Genomic DNA, 17,626 nt, shown 5'->3' on the forward strand with positions numbered 1-17,626 from the left:
CCTTAGACTAATGGGGAGGCCGAGATGACCAATCGAACATTCTACAAGGTCTGAAGGCAAGATTGGACCGAGCAAAAAAACTATAAGCCGAAGAGATCTATAATGTCTTATGGGCATATTGAACAATATATCGAATTCCTACCGGAGAAACGCCCTTCAACCTCACTTTTGGAATAGAGGTGGTGATTTCACTGGAGATCGGGTTTCTCTCACTTTAGGTATTAAACTTCGATGATTACACAAACTCAAATCAGCTCCGAGCTAATTTTAATCTATTAGAATAAACTAGAGAACATGCTCAAATCTGCATGGCGACGTATCAACAAAGAGCATCTCAATATTACAATTCAAGAATCAAAGGTAAACTTTTTTGATATGATGGCCTCACTTAAGACCGAAGCATCATAAACAGAAGACTTCGGGAAGCTGAAGCCCAAACACCGAGTGGCCGAAGTAATTCGATCGGAAACATGTAAGCTAGAGTATCCTGATAGTATTTTGACGGCTCAGGATTCGGCGGCAGTAGGTGGATTCGCTCTAATTGGCTCACGAGATTACAACAACTTTGTTTTCAAACTCCAAGTTAATTGTAAATTTTATTATTATTATTAAATCCCCTTCCTCTCTTGAGAGCTTCCCGCATCGTTCTTTCTTCGGAAGCGATGGCCGTCGGGCACCGCTTCTTGGGCGTTCTCAACTTCGTGGCCTTCCTCCTCTCCCTCTCGATCCTCGTCGGCGGAATTGGCCTCTCCGACTGCAACAACTTCGTCCAGCACCCCGTCATCGCCGTCGCCGCCATCCTCATGGCCGCCTGCCTCGCCGCGACCGCCGCCGCCTGCTTCCGCGCCCCCCGCCTCTTCTGGCTCTCCTTCCTCTCCATGCTCGTCCTCGTCCTTGTTCTCTGCGGTCTCGTCGTCTTCGGCTTCGTCCTCACCGGCGACGACTACTCCCAGTGGCGCCAAGAAAGGCTCGCCGGCGACAAGAACTGGGCCAAGACCCTGAGCTGCGTCCGAAGGAGCCCCGAGTGCCGGATTTTGCAGGAGGAGGACCCGCAGAGCTTGGACGATTTCAACGATTTATCGATCACACACATTCAGGTGCGGTTTTTTTTTTTTGATTGATAAAAATCCGATCCTGATGTTTTCTCCTGAAATAAAAATCCATCGTTTTATGCCTAAAGATTTGATTACGATCTCTATTTTATTTTTATTATTTTTTTCAACTAATTGTTGAGCTTAGGAAACTGGGTTTGGGTTTGGGTTTTAGGTTGGGTTCTGGTGCAATTTTTGGGTTTTCGGGTATCTCCAAGGGGGTTTCCGCATGTCGAGATTTTTTTGTGTAGATTTAGAAGAGAAGTGGTTTTCTTCTTGGTATTTGGAGTTTAGGGTTTTGAAATGGCGCATTTGCATCCGAGGCTAACCGGGACCTACCTATCCCGCTCAGCTAAACAGGGGAGACTGTGGGTTTTGGCTTTCATCATCATGATCAATATCATCATCAGTTGTTCGAAATTTCATTTGTATGATGGATTTTGTGTTTCAGTTGATCGTTTTATTGTTTCTTCCATTTTGCAGTTCATCACTAACCTGTCCTTTTATATTTCTTTCTCTCTTTTTTTAAAAAAAATGGTTTGCTTGATGATATGGATCTATTTTTTTAAAAGTGCTCTCACGCGGCTACCATACTTCATCAACATTCACTTAATTAATGTTTAGTCATCCTTTTTTCTTGCCTTGCTTACTTTCTGGAAGTTAATATTAGTCTTTTTGTTGCCATGATCAAAATCTTTACGGAGCAGACACTTTTAGGTTTGACTTTACAGTTATTTAGTCTTTTTTTTGGGAAATTGCATCCTTATCTACATTGCTTCAAAGTGTTATCTAGAACTTAGGCACTTTGTCCAACAAATAGTTTTTTTTTCCAGTACAAGCTAATGTTACAAAAATTGCATTTGGAACATTTAGACTACCTTTGTATGTTGAAAGCAATCAGCATATGCTTTTATTTCACATATATATGAATGTTATTCTTTGGTTTTCAAAGCCTTCCATTGACTTCCATGAAACTATCTTTATAAACAAAGCATTTATTTTGAGAGCATTGGCTGCTTTTGTTAATGTAATAGAACACCAAAGCTCCACTTTAGGCTGTACTTGGAATTCCAGGTCATGCACCTATACAGAGAGTTAGTTTTAGAAACATGTGTATAGTTGTCTCTTAGTATTTTCTGACACTGGAACGGGAAGAAAATTTTGACATATGCCTTCAGGAAAGGATATAGATTTAAGACTTAGGCCCTGTTTGGGGGAGCTGTTGGCAGTAGAGCTGTTAGAAGTAGAGCTGTTGGAAGTAGAGCTGTCTGAAGTAGAGCTGTTATAAAAAGCTGTTTGCTGTTTGATAACTACAGTCGTAAAGTGCTGTGGTACTTTGTTTTGTGTTTGGTAAACAAACTGAGAAAGTACTTTTGTATGACAAAATTACCATAAAGGACATTGCATAGTATTATACAACAGAACATAATAAAACATAACATAAATTAATACATAAATATACAATATAGTATATTATTATTGTAATATAAAATAATATTATGTTAATATAGCATAATAGTAATATAATTATTAGAGTAAATTAATATTTGGTAATATAACATAATATTAAATTATTTAACATAACATATTAATGTATTATGATATAATGTAATATATATTATATTTATAGTATAATACAATAATAAAAGTATAAAATATTATAATTATTAGTATAAATTAATTTCTCATAATATAACATAATATTAAATTATTTAAAATAACATATTAATGTATTATAATGTAATGTAATATAATACAATATTTATAGTATAATACAATAATAAAGATATAAAATATTATAATTATTATTATAAATTAATTTTTCATAATATAATATAATATTAAATTATTTAAAATAACATATTAATGTATTATAATGTAATGTAATATAATATAATATTTATAGTATAATACAATAATAAAAGTATAAAATATTATAATTATTAGTATAAATTAATTTTTCATAATATAACATGATATTAAATTATTTAACATAACATATTAATGTATTATGATATAATATAATATGATATTATATTTATAGTATAATACAAAAATAAAGATATAAAATATTATAATTATTAGTATAAATTAATTTTCCATAATATAACATAATATTAAATTATTTAACATAACATATTAATGTATTAGGATATAATATAATATGATATTATATTTATAGTATAATACAAAAATAAAGATATAAAATATTATAATTATTAGTATAAAATAATTTCCCATAATAATTTTCCATAAAATAATTTTTTCCGGTTCAGGGGCTCTTCTTCGTGGTCCACGCTCGAGGAGGACCTCAGCGTGGGCCGCGAGGTTGATGATAAAAAAAAAAAACAATAGATTGATTTTGGAAGGTATGAAAAAGGATTAAAAATTTTTTTTTCTAAAATGTGGTTCAAAAGATGCATACAAAAATTGAAAAGAAAAATACCTTTTCTTACGGAAGGAAGTCTGACGGCTAGGATTCTTGGCTCCAGCAGATTTTTAGGTTTATAAAAAGACAAACTATGTAATTATGTTATTTTAATATGGGCATTTTTGTCAAAAATACAGCTTTCCGAAAAAGCTGAAACAGCTTCCTCCCAAAAGCTCCAAATTGGAGCTTCCTCCCAAAAGCTGCTTTCAGCTTCCCGCAAAAGCTGAAACAGCTTTTTGAAAAATTTACCAAACACAGTTTTTCATCTAAAAGTACTTTTGGAGGGCCAGAAAGTGCTTTCTGGCCCTCCAAAAGCTCCCCCAAACAGGGCCTTAAACCAAATGGTTGAAATGATGCATTCTGATGACGCTATTTAGGCCCTGTTTGGGGGAGCTTTTGGAGGGCCAAAAAGCACTTTCTGGCCCTCCAAAAGTACTTTTAGGAAAAAAAGTGTGTTTGGTAAAATTTCCAAGAAGCTGTTTTAGCTTTTGCGGGAAGCTGAAAACAGCTTTTTGGCAGAAGCTCAATTTTGGAGCTTTCCGAAAACGCTGTTTTCAGCTTTGTCGGGAAGCTGTATTTTTGACCAAAATACCCCCATTTAAAAGTTTCTTTTTCCTCCCAAAAATTTCAATCCCACCGCCTCTTTCTCTCTCACCATCCCCCCCTCTCTCTCTCTCTCCCTCTCTATCTCCTTCTCCTCAATGCCGTCGGCCCTCCTCTTTTTCTTTTTTTTTTTGGGAGGCAGCCACCACGCCGGCCACCCGTGGCCGCGCCCCCCAGCCCCCACCCGAGCCCCCCGCCGCTGCGACCCACCACACAGCCAAAAAAAAAAAAGGAAGGGGAGGAAGGGGCCGCCATGGCCGCTGCCTCCCCGGCCGGCCCGCCGTCTCGGCCCCCTCCCGAGGCCCTCCCTCCCCCGCGGTCGCCGCGGCACGCCGTCCCGGCCCCCTCCGAGCCCCTCCTCCCCCGTGGTCGCCGCGGCACGCTGTCCCAGCCCTCTCCCGAGCCCCCCTCCCCCCCGCGGTCGTCGGGGCCCGCCGTCCCGGCCCCCTCCCGAGCCCCCCTCCCCCGCGGTCGCCGCGGCACGCCGTCCCGGCCCCCTCCCGAGCCCCCCTCCCCGTGCGGTCGTCGGGGCCCGCCGTCCCGGCCCCCTCCCGAGCCCCCCTCCCCCCGCGGCCGTCGGGGCCCGCTGTCCCGGCCCCGTCCCGAACCCCCCTCCTCCCGCGGCCGCCGCGGCCCGCCATCCCGGCCCCCTCCCGCGGCCCGGTCCCCCTTCTGGCGCCGCCGGCTTCGCAGGGGAAGAAGAAAGGAGAAGAAGGAAAGAGAGGAAGGAAGGAGAAGAAGAGAAGAAAAAAGAAAAGAAAAAAAAAAGAAGAAAAGGAAAGAAAAAAAGAGAAGAAAAAAAAGAAAAGGAAAAAAAAAAGAAAAATAAAGAAAAATAAATAAATAAATAAATATGTATATAAATGAACGAATAAATAAATAAATAAAATAATAAATAAATATATTTCAATGAAATAAAATAATAAATAAATAAATAAATAAAAATATTAGTAATTATTTAACCAATTTTTTCACCTAGTTAGAAAATTTGTTAGAGAAATAAATGGTCATCAAAAGAGTACAAAATTAATTTATACTAATAATTATAATATTTTATACATTTATTATTGTATTATACTATAAATATGATATAATATAATATTATGTTATGTTAAATAATTTAATATTATTTTAAATTATTATCTTATAGTATACAATGTTATAGTACTATATTATAATAATATTATGTTACATTACATTAATATTATACTATATCATATATTTATGTATTAATATATATTATATTTTATTATGCACTATTGTATAATACTAATAATGTCCTTTATGGTCATTTTGTCATACAAAAGTACTTTCTCAGTTTGTTTACCAAATAAATGTTAAAGTGCCACAGCACTTTAGAAATGTAGTTACCAAAAAGCAAACAGCTTTTTATAAAAGCTCTACTTCCAACAGCTCTACTTCTAACAGCTCTACTTCTAACAGCTCTACTGCCAACAGCTCCCCCAAACAGGGCCTTAGTTTCTAGGTCTTACTGGCTAATGGAAGTGCCAGCTTCTTTTAACCAGGTGTTGAACATGATTTTATCATTTCATAGAATCTGAGTTCAACTGCATCTTTATGTGCTCAAGCCCCCTCATGTTCTTACTTTGTTTTTTTTTCTTTTTTTTTGGTAAAAACGGCAATTCATATAGCTCTAACATGAGTACATCCTGCCAAGTCAGAAGAAAGTAAAAAGTACAATGGGTGCGGGAGCTCTACTGTGGGTGTCCATAAAAACTCTCTGGAATGACGTGCAATATAGGAGGTGACTCAGTCTGCTGCCCTGTTCGCTTCCCGAAAAATATGTGTTACCTGATGCACACTCAGCTCTACTACCAGCCTGTGTGTCTCATGAATAAGACCATCTCCATCCTATCCGCACCCCGTATCCACTCGATCACCATAGATGAGTCCCCCTCAATATATAACCATTCGGCCCCGAGCACCCGTCTTGCATATGATATCCCCTCCTAGGCTGCTCGAAGCTCTGCCCCAGCTACAATAAGGCCTGGCGTGTGACGACCCCTTGCTGCTAGCAGACTGCCACGGTGGTCTCTGATCACAAATCCAACACCTCCGGACCTTCCATCTGCCGACACGTTGCCGTCAAAGTTCACTTTGAGAAAACCAGGAGGTGGGGGCATCCAAAAAACAAGAGCGAACCTGGGCGCTATAACAGCGAAGCGAATACCCCAAATATCCCTGGCCATCCCAAGAGAACACATAGCAGTGTATGAAGTCACCTCCCTGGCCTGAAGCACTGCTCTAACCACCACCAACCTCGGAGAAGACCTTCTGCCCTCAAACAAGCCCGTATTTCTATCCAACCAAATGTTGTAGGCTAGATATGCTCTAAGTACCCCTGCCTCAACAGATCTAGGACTCCGAAAAGAGTCTTTCAGCAGCTGCAGCAGATCCTGTACCGACACCACCGACTAGGAAAGAGGGATTGGTGACCTTCTCCATATCTTCCTGGCTCCGGAACACTGCAGAAGAGCATGCCCAATAGTCTCCTCAGAGTCCGTGCACACCTCACAACAGAGGGATCCGCATGCTCCGCCTAACTAGCACGCTCCTGGTAGGAAGGCAGCCTCAAGCCACCTTCCAAAAGAGGAGCGCCACCCGTGGATGAATCTGTATCCTCCAATTCTATCCTCCCTCGATCTGCCGCACTGGCTCCTTCCTGATCAGAACTTGTAGATCCCTCACACGCACCTACGACCGCCCCGTCGACGCCCACGCTAACCTATCAGGCTCCTCCTGAATAGGCACCGGGAGAGCCAAGACTTTCTCCGCCAAGTGCTTCCCAAAAACCTCTCGAATCAGCACCTCCCTCCATCGGCTCTCCTCTGAAACCATCAAAAATCACTAACCATGGCCCGCCGGTCGACCCGAATCCACCATGGTCGGCAAACGACTGAGCTGCTGCACAGTCACCTAACAATCCTCCAAAACATCGATGGACCGGCCATCACCAAGGGCCTATCTAATCTCCGAGAGGACCAACATAGCTCTGGCACACATCTCCCTCCACAGTGGTGAATGGCGGCGGGAAGCTCTCGCTCCAGGCACCAACACACCATACTTTTCCCTCATCAATAAGGACCATATACTATCGGGCTCCAGTACAAATCTCGCGACGTGTTGGGCCGCTAACACCTCCCGTCTCTCCAACAAGGACTGCACCCCCAAACCTCCAAACCTGGTAGGCTGACACACCACCTCCCATGCTAACATATGGATACCTCCTCTACCTCTATGCCTTCCCCAGATGATGTTTCTAAATAGTTGCTCAAGAGACCTCAAAACCGACACTGGGATGAAGGAATTGGAGAGTAAGTAAATAGGAATCGAAAAGAGAACTGACCGGATCATGGTGATCCTGCCCATCATAGACAATGAATGCATCTGCCAGCCCTCCGGCCTCCGCCTGATGCTGAGCTCAAGGGGAGGCAATCTCTGCCACACAACCGCCGATCTTAAATCGGGACTCTCAGGTGTCTCATAGTGCCATCCTGCTCACCCATCTCCAAAATCTCTAGAATAGAATGCCTCATCTCCTGTCTGGTCTTCAGACTGAAGCACATAGCTGACTTCGAAAAATTGACCCGCTACCCTGACACTGCACAATAGTCCCAAAGAATCCTACCAATAACTCGGGCATCCTGTTGCGACGACCGGACTAGCAACAAGCAGTCATCAGCAAAAAGTAAATGGAAAATCGGGGTAGCTCTCACCATTGGCCTGTAAGCCTCCAACTTCTGAGTGATCACAGCATGATGCAAGGCTCTAGATAGTGCATCCGCACAAATGATAAACAACAGGAGGGATAGGGGACATCCCTGGCGCAACCCTTCCGAGGGCTCGAAGAAACAAGATGGTGTGCCATTCACCAGGATGGCGAACGATGGAGCCCTAACAAAACCCATGATCCACTGAATCCATGTCTCATGAAAGCCAAACCCCTGCAGAGAATGCTCCACAAAATCCCAATGCACCCTGTCGTAGGCCCTCTTCATATCAAGCTTGACTCCCATCAAGCTCCTCCTCATTGGGGCTCTACCCAAATCAAACATGAACTCCTGTGCTATTAGGACATTGTCGGAGATGCTGCGCCCTCCAATAAAAGCTTCCTGCTCTGGGCTGATCGGCCTCGGAAGAATATCCCTCAAACTAACGGCAAGTAACTTCGTCGTAGCCTTGTACAAGGTAGTACACAGACTAGTCGGTCGAAAATGATCCGGCTCAGTAGCATCCTGCCGCTTTGGAATCAAAGTGATAAAAGTCCTCTGCCAATTTAACGGCGTCACTGCTGTACTGAAAAACTGCTGTATAGCCGTTGTCACATCCTGTCCCACTATCATCTAATACCTCCGAAAGAACAAGGGTGGAAAACCATCTGGCCCTAGCGCCTTGTCCCCCTCGAGGGACCACACTGCCTCTCTGATCTTCCTCTCCGACACCGGCCTAATCAACGCTGCAATCTCCTCCAACACTCGGACCGCAGGCATCGGCATCACCGCTCGACTCCCATCCCCCGTTTGCTTTGTCCACCTAGCTTTGAAGAAGCCCTCCACCACCCTCCGAATCATAGCATGATCATCTGACAGCTGCCCATACTCACCCTTGATGACTCTGATCCTATTCTGGTGCCTCCTGATCACCGTCGCCTGATGAAAGAATCTGGTATTTCAATCCCCCTCCAAAATCTACTGAATTCTGGATTTCTGTCTTCATAGTGTCTCCTGCTATCTGAGAAGAGAATCATGTAAAGCCAAATGCGATCTAAGCTCCCCCACCTCCTCCGATAATCCTTCCCTCTGTGCCTCCTAGGACTGTAATATGGCAATGAACTCCTCTTCCTCCTCCGTCCTCCTGAAAATATTCCACACTTCCTCACGGTTCCACCTCCGCAACCGCCTCCTAACCAACTCCAACTTGCGGAACACCCGATACATAGCATCTCCTCTAACCGGGGCACGCTATGCCTCCCTCACCATCTCCCAGGACCGAGGGTAGCAAAGCCAAAACTTCTTAAATCTAAAGGGGGAACGAACTGGGATATGTGCCTGAGTACTCACCAGCAAGGGGCTATGGCCCGAGTAGCCCAAATCAATGAGCCCATTGGAAGTGAGAAAGTCCTGGAACTCCTTAATCTTCCTATTGTCGGAGAAGGGCTTCCCCCCATCTTCTCCTGGGAGTCAACAATACAATTGAAATCCCCTGCCATCAACACTGGGTAGCCCTGACTGATCACCTGAGAAGCTTCCTCCCACAGGGTCCTCATTTTCCTATACTCAGTACTAGCATACACCGCTGAGAGAACCCAATGGTTCCTATTACTCTCCGAAATTACCATAATTACCTCCTGATTACAAACATTGAAGCTATCCAACCTGCATCGCCCCAATCCCCAAGTGACTATAATGCCTCTCGACAATCCTTGAGATTCTACAGCATAGAACCCTCATGATCTCGGTAATGCCCTTCTAGCCTTCTGTAGACTCTTCTCGGAAAGTCGGGTCTCAAACAATACACCAATGTCAGGGTTGTGCAATTGCACCAACCTACGGAAAGCGGGAGCAAAGGAAGGTTTCCCCGCCCCATGACAATTCCATAGCAAAATCTTCATAAATCATCCAAGAAGTCCGCACAACCTACGACCCCGGAGCTGTTGCTGCTGCCTATTGCCTCCTCCATGCTCCCTTCATCTCCTAGAGCATCAATGTTCTTCCCCTTGGCTGAAGCCATTAATTGAAGCAGGATTTGGTGATGCTGCCCCCCACTGCACTCCTGTGCCATATGGCACACTGCAGCTATAGTACCCGTGCCAGTAGCCGTTGGCTCTCTCTGCCTTCCACCAAAATTCAAAGCCTCCACATCAACACCCGATTCCCCACACTTGGCCTTCCCCGCGTTAGCCTCACCTTGAGAAGAGCATCATTGGCCATCCGTGCCATTTGGCATGGTTTGGTCGGGAGATCAAAGCCACAGCCGGCGACAGCCACCTCCTCAGAACCGATGACGAAGCCGTCCTCCGCTCCACCCTGCCGCACCGCCAGCTCCCCAGGCTCATCCTCAGCCATCGCCGTTGCCCCCGACTCGGCCAAGCCCTCCGCCACTGCGGGACAAACGCCGCCCAGGTGGCTCCCCCCTACTGTGAGGCATCGGCAGCTCCCCTGGTCTCGTGCACCACCCGAGGAGGGCGGCCACGCACTGTCGCAGACGGCGGGGGGGGGGAGCTCCTGCTACTCCGACAAGCGATGACCACCGACCGCCCAGCCTTCGTGGACGAAGGCATAACTCTCCCAGCAGCTCGAGATGGTCCTCCCACCATCAGGCCCGCTTCCCTTTGATCCAAAGCTGGGCTCCTGGGCCGTTTCATCAGGCTGAGGCCCGGCCCACCTGATTGCAGTCCGCTGCTTGATTTGGGCCTCATCTCAACCCGGGCCAGGTTGATTTCGACCCGACTCGAATCCGGCCGAGAACCTAACTCGGCACCCAACCCAGAACCGGAACTGGGTTGACACGGATCACCCGGAACGGCACCTGCTCCAGCTTTCGAGATGTCCTCCGGTAGGCCACCTTGGAGGGTTTCTGCCATCCTTCGAAGTTGACCGGGGAGCCCGTAGGGATCGGCTTATCTCCCGTCAAACTCGGTCTGGAGCTTGTGATGGGCGTCGAGTTCTTCCTCGCATCAGTCCCCTTCGTCTCCTTCCTCCAGTACGCCGCTATGGGCGCATGTCGGAACCCAATTCGATTAGTAACCATCCATGGTCCGTAGATACCATCCACTTCGGACCCATTGCCCTCCCTATCCACCTGCTTTGGGACCTCTGCCGTGGCCTTTCCATTTGCATCCTCTTCCAATCCATGCTTCTCCGCCGCCGATTCCTTCCCCACCGCTGCCGGAAGCGGAAACTCGCAGTCCACCGACGAGTGTCCAATCCGACTGCACTTAGAGCATGGAACAGACAAGCTTTCATAGGTAAAGCCCTGCAAGAACTTCTCTCTTCCCGCCGATTTTCTGAACACGAAAGTCCCCGGCTTGAGCGGAGCTGAGATGTCCAACTCGATCTTCAACCTGGCAAATCCGTACCGCTTCCCCTGCGCCATGAAGCCATCTAACTCCAGAGGGTTGCGGCACTCGCCGCAATCCGAAGAATGGTTTCCTTCTTCCAGTAATCCAATGGCAACCTGGGCATACGAAGCCATACCACCACCCGCCCGATACCACTGGCCCCCAAGATGAAATTGGGATGCCATCGATCCATGGCAAGCAGCTGTCCGGCCACCATCCAAGGACCATTCCTCATCGCAGCCTCCCGGTCCACTTCATTGGCATATCTAATGGCGCTGACACCGTCCACCAACATGAAACTTTCAACATCATACGCCAGTCTCCCGGCCCGCCAGATTTCCTTAGCCACCCAATTCACCCGAATGCTCCTCCTTAAGCTCCTCACCAGGATCGTGGTGTTCCTCCAGTCCGACCGCGTACCCTCCAGCTCCTCTTCTGGCACCTCCACCACCTCGGTGAACCGGCTCTGCACCACTTCCAGCTCACGGGGAGAGATATGGTGACTGGTCCATACCGGTAGGCTTGGCCTTCGTCACGCCTTTTGCCACCTCCGCCCACGACGGACGCTTCGCCGCACTCCTAGGAGAAATTTTGCTGGGTCCGCCGGGCTTCCTCGACACCGGCGTCGCTGACGGCCCAGCTCCAGGATCAGCCATGTCAGTAACCCAGTAACCGTTCGACGAAATTTCCCTATGACATACACCCAAAACATAAATCTCAATGCACCCGCTCACCCCTCCCCACCCTTTTCACCGTCCCCCTGGGCACGGCTTCGTGAGTGGTTACTGCATCTATTTCCCAAATAGAAAACCACTTTGTTTTTTAATTAAAGGGCATGCCCTTCTTTATTCAGTATTTTATAACGTGTGCTCTACATTAGCCGATCCTAACTAGTGTGGGATGAAGGCTTAGTTGAATTGAGTATATAAGGCATGCCTTACATGTACTTGAGCACCTGCACTGGTGATTTTCTTAGTTTTTTTAATATAATGTGTGTTAGCTATCTTTTTAGCTTTGTTTCCTTATTTTATCTAATTAAAGATTTTTGGTCTTTATTTAGAATCTCTAGGCTATCTTCTTTCCTGTTTATCTAAAAAGAAAATTTATCATCTCAGTGATCCATGAATAATTATGTAGACTGACTGTGATTTGCAATGCTCTGGTCTACTCAATGTTTTTCATACATACTATGTTGTTGAAGTTTCTCAAGGCAGACTTATTTTAATTGCATTTCTGCATCCTCCTCTGCTTCTCTTTCTTCAGTCTGGATGCTGCCTTCCACCCACAGAATGTGGATTCGTCTTCCAGAGTGTCACCGTCTGGACTAACCCAACCAACACCACTTTGAACAACACTGACTGCAGTACCTGGAAAAATGATCCTTCCATCCTCTGTTATGACTGTCAGTCTTGCAAGGCCGAAACTGTTGCGAGTATCAAGTATGACTGGAAGGAGGCAGCAAGGAACACCACCATTTTCCTCGTCTACCTCATTGTCATATTTTCTTTTGGATGCTACACCTTGCATCAGAGTGCTCACCCTGGATGGAAAGGATACTCTTAGAGGGCTGACAGGTTTTTGACTTTTGAATATTAGTTTTTGAATCGTTAACTGTACATTCCCTTTGCCGATCGCTGGTCCATTTAGGTTATATCTGTTGCTCGATCTTTCATACCTTCAATGCTATATTGGCTAGGAGCACTATATTGGTTATATCTTTACTAGTTTATATAATACAGTTGCAAGGAGTATTTTCTACAATGCTGTTTGGTATCACTAGGTTTCTTGCTTGATATTGGTGCCCATTACTCCGACAATCTTACTGACAACTCTTTTTTTTTTAAAAAAAAAAATCAATGCTTTATGGGTCTGGCTAAATGAGTAGAGGGTGTTGTCCCTCAAAGAAATAGTAGAGGGTGTTGAAGACTCAGGTCAGTGTGCATCCTTCAGCAATGGGCATACGGGATGTGTGTTTAGCGATCCATGTTATGGTCAATTAACATACATAGAAGGGGATTGGTATCCGGAATCAGCATAGCTAAATGGTATTTGTATCTTGGTAAATCACTTGTAGTAGTAATCTTCCAAGTAAACCCCTACTACTATAATATGAACTCTGGGTGGTGTGCCTCTAGCCCAGGAGCTCCACTCCTTTGAGTGCACCTTAACCTGCATTGCATATGCAGGTCACTAGTACAAGCTAGAATCATCCTAACTATCCATATTTGAGAGAAGTTTGAGTTTAGTATTTTATGAGCACCACAAGATAGTGTACCCAATATGATTTAGATTTTGAAAGAGAGCCTAGTTAAGGAACTTGTATCTTTTGTACTACAGATGAAGGTTCTTTCTTACAGAGAGGCAACTCTGTGGAAACCATAGGAACATAGTAGTTTCGAAGGAATTAGGTAGATAGTGAAATAGGTCATTTTTTCCTTCTAGAGACCAATGTACCTTCTTACCGTGACATACTTAAAGGATTTTATGCATGGTAATGCTTCTACACAGCTAGCATTATGGTAGATCCTGAAAGGTTAGAGGCTGCTACAGAGGACTCAGATTCCTAGTACAACTGTAGTAGATGGATTGAAGCCAGACAAATACCCAAAATTGAAATCTAAATCTCTTTATGCTACAGGCAGAATCAGATGGGGTCAGATTCTTAGATGTTGGTTAACCATCTAAACATTTTGTAGAACCTTCCCGGTGCCCATGGACCTATTGGAATTTGCAAATTATGTCCTTTGTTGAAAAATCCTACTTGACCCTTTATTCATGCAAGTTCAACTAGTCTACTGTATTCTTATAAGAATCTTTTAAATCATGATTCAAATCTTAAATTTAAATAGATCTCTATAAGATTCAAGTAGATTGAAAAGAATATGCTATATTCTTTGTTTTTTTATTTGCTACTCAAATGTGCATCGATTTGACTGTGTTGTGAATTTGATATAGAAATTTATGTTATGACTCCACTCAGAATACTACTTTAATGGGCTAAACTGATTTTCTAATTACAAAATTTGTGGTGGAGATACTTAGTTACTTTTCTAAACTAATTTCAAGAAGAAATACCATTACTTCAGCCTTTATGATTGACAGCCCCTGCCAAGAAGGTGACTTTAAGTGTTGCCAATACGTAATCAAATTCATGGGCTGGCCACAACATCGCTCATATGATGCAGCTTGTGGGTCATTAATCCAATGACTCCAAGTGGTGAAGTGACATAGGTTCTACTATTCATCTTTTCTCTAAAGTACACTTTCTGCTCTAGCTACTAGGTTGTGAGGTATCAAGGGACATTCATGGGCGATGCTATGAATGAAAACATAGTGGAAGTCGTAACATAGTGGAAGTGGTTAAGGGTCATGCTTCACCTTTTAGTATATTATCGCACTAACAAGAAATCATGTCGAGCATTTATAATGAGTTTGTATCACATAATTTTCTACTCTGGACTACATTGCCTGGGTCATCAAGGCTTACAAGCAAGGTCTGCTGAACCGGGCCGAACTGCCCAGTTTAGGTAGTATTGAACTGATCAAGTGCAAAACCGGGTCGGTTCGCCATTTAAATTCGGTTCTGGCTTGTAGCCCGATGCGAAATTGGGTGCGAAGGGACCGGCCAGAACTGGTTCTTTTTGGGCCGAAACCGACCGGAATCGACCGGTTCGATGCCGACCCGGTGCGAACCAATCGGTTCGTACCGAGTCAACCCGATTTCGAACCGGATTAACTGTAGGCACTATGGCATTATTGCCATAGTGGCACTGTGGGATTATTGTCGCCACTATGGCAATAATGCCACAGTAGCCGTAAGATGCCTTTAAAAGCCATTGAAGACGTCTCGGCCTTCCCAACGGAATTTGACATAGGCTCCGATTTAGGCTATCAGAAGAAAGAGTCAAGGCTAAATAAGGTGTGCTTTCTCTCTCCTATCTTCTTTCTTTCTTTTTCTTGGCTGAAAAAATAGCTCAAAAATTACAAAATAAGATATCATGCCAAATTTTTTGATTTGGACTTGATTTTTTATATGTTTTTAGATCCATGGACGATGTACACGATGATATAAAATTTTTTAATTTTGGATTATATATATTTTTAAAAATTAAAAAAATATTTTTGGATAAAAAAAGATATTTTTTAAAAAATAAGAAACGTATTTAGGGACATACAAGCTACTCTCTTTAAAAATTTGGTGTCCATCCATTTGAGTTGTGATGCGATCATGTGCATAGTAGCCTAGGCCTAAATTTAAAAAAAATAAGAAAATAAGTAGCTTTTTATGCATGTTCGATGGCCTTAAAAAAATATGGAGCATCCATTGTTGAGTTCTACATGAATCTAAGCTAAAATTAATTTTTTGAAATATTAATATTTAAAAATTAATTTTAAATATAAAAAATAATTTAAAATATATAATTAATACCAAAAATTATGAAAATTAGCAGTACGTATTACATAATTCAGAAGTATTTCTGAGGTAGAAATCATATTTTTCTAAATTTATGATATATAAATATTTTTTAAAATTAAAAATTATTAAAAATATGTAAATAAATAAATAAATAATGAGGGTTAAATCAGATGTATTTTTTGAGGTAAAAAATTATCATCGTCGTATTAAATTTTGCTAATTTTAAATAATTGATAAACTAGCGTACTCGATAAATTTGCAGAAATGGAGCTATCAAGAAAAAAGAAGGATCCAGAGCGTGATATTGGCTGGGTGCATCGGCAAATGCTCTCGGGACGGAACTATTAACAGTACAACTAGTGCAACACAGAGTTAAGAGAGGAGAGGTAACCAGGTTGAAACAGCACTTAGCTGGTGGTTACCATGATATACGTCGGAAATGCTCATAGGAGGTTCGACAGTTGGAGTATTTCGTTGATTTCACAGCAGCGAAGGAGAAGGTTGCCAAGAAGGCAGAGGTGGATCGCCGAGTGGCAGAGCCACCTTTCTATCACTCCAAGAAGTCAGAGGAGACGTCCGCTCTAGATGACGAGGCACAGATTTAGGCTCCATGCAGACAAGCCTGATTGATCAGTGATAGCTAGATGAGGTAGCTAGGTATAGGGCTCAATTTGGGCCCTCGTACTGAGTCGGGCTTCGGTTCTACGAGCAGCAGGGCAGATCCAGAGTTTACGAGGACCTCCTCGGTTGGAAAGGCCGTCAGCAGAGATGGTGGCTGGATTGCATCTATGCTGGAGCTTCTGATAGCAAAAAAAAGTCATTCAAAGAGATTTCACTAGGAGCAGCAATCCATGATTTAAATCTACGTACCTTTTCCAGCAGAGTTTTAAGGTAGCAGAGGATTGACTCAATGCTGAAGAAGGATAAGAAGGATATGTGGCAAGCTATTGGATCCTAGTTTCATGTTAGCCACATTTCAGCAAATGTGGTAGACAATACGTACTACAGATTTGCATTTTCGCCATACAGGCTGCCAGTTTTGGTGTAAATCCTCCAAATTCGAAGGACATCTACGGTGAATTTTTTGACAGTAATAAGGGGCTAGAGAAATAGATTGCCTCCTACAAGAGCAAGTAGCCCACATATGGACTAATTGTAATGTGATGGTTGGATCGGTCCTACCAGGCGGAGCATCAACTTTCTGACATATTGTGATACGAAGACTTTCTTTCATAACTCGGTTGATGCTTCTGATCGGGTGCACGACGCCACATTCATCCTTAAATTTATGGAGGAGGTGATTGATTAAGTAGGAGAGAAAAATGTCGTGCAGGTAATCACTGATAATAGGCCACAATATAAGGCTGTCAGAGAGATCTTGATGGAGCGGCGACCACATATTTTTTGGACCCCATATGCTACATATTATATCGACCTCATGTTGATAGGCATTGCGAAGATTCGTAGAGTGCAACAAACAGTGAAGACAGCCCAAACTATCACCAGGTATATTTATAACCATATCTGGGTGAAGAGGTATGTAGGGGAGAGATTCTAAGATCAGAAGTCACATGGTTTGCTACCAATTACGTTGCACTTAGCCTTCTTGAACCCTACGTCAGATGTTTGTCAGTCCTGAGTGGCAGAAAACTAGATATGCCTAATACGACATTGAAGAGAGCAGTGCCGAAGACTTGGTGACGAGGTAGACATTCTTAAAGCAGGCCACTGCGATAGTGAAGGCTGTTAGACCATTATATGAAGTGCTTCGAGCTGTGGATAGCAAGAGGTACCCCCAGATGGGCTTTCTATATCATATGATGGAGAGGGCAAAGGGTTAGATCATGGATGCAAATCCAGCCCATGCCCAGAAGTACATTGGCATCATTGAGCGGCGATGGGACTACCAAATAGGTAGGAATTTGCATTTAGCAGGTAAGCAAGAACATTAAAATTAGACTGCTCCTGTACTTGTATAATTTTACTAAGACGATCTCCTCTAT

The 17,626-nt window shown here is 43.6% G+C and overlaps 1 protein-coding gene across 1 annotated transcript; it reads left to right on the forward strand.

Annotated features, from left to right (window-relative positions):
* The first annotated feature begins 432 nt into the window (after nt 1-432).
* LOC120108617 (tetraspanin-8-like) lies at nt 433-12,837 on the forward strand. Its single transcript, XM_039122275.1, has 2 exons — nt 433-1,097; nt 12,470-12,837. The coding sequence occupies exons 1-2, from the start codon at nt 663-665 to the stop codon at nt 12,767-12,769; spliced, it is 735 nt and encodes a 244-aa protein (XP_038978203.1). The 5' UTR covers nt 433-662; the 3' UTR covers nt 12,770-12,837.
* The last annotated feature ends 4,789 nt before the right edge of the window (nt 12,838-17,626 follow it).

Source organism: Phoenix dactylifera, unplaced genomic scaffold, assembly GCF_009389715.1.
Source record: "Phoenix dactylifera cultivar Barhee BC4 unplaced genomic scaffold, palm_55x_up_171113_PBpolish2nd_filt_p 001432F, whole genome shotgun sequence".
Classification (NCBI taxonomy): domain Eukaryota; kingdom Viridiplantae; phylum Streptophyta; class Magnoliopsida; order Arecales; family Arecaceae; genus Phoenix; species Phoenix dactylifera.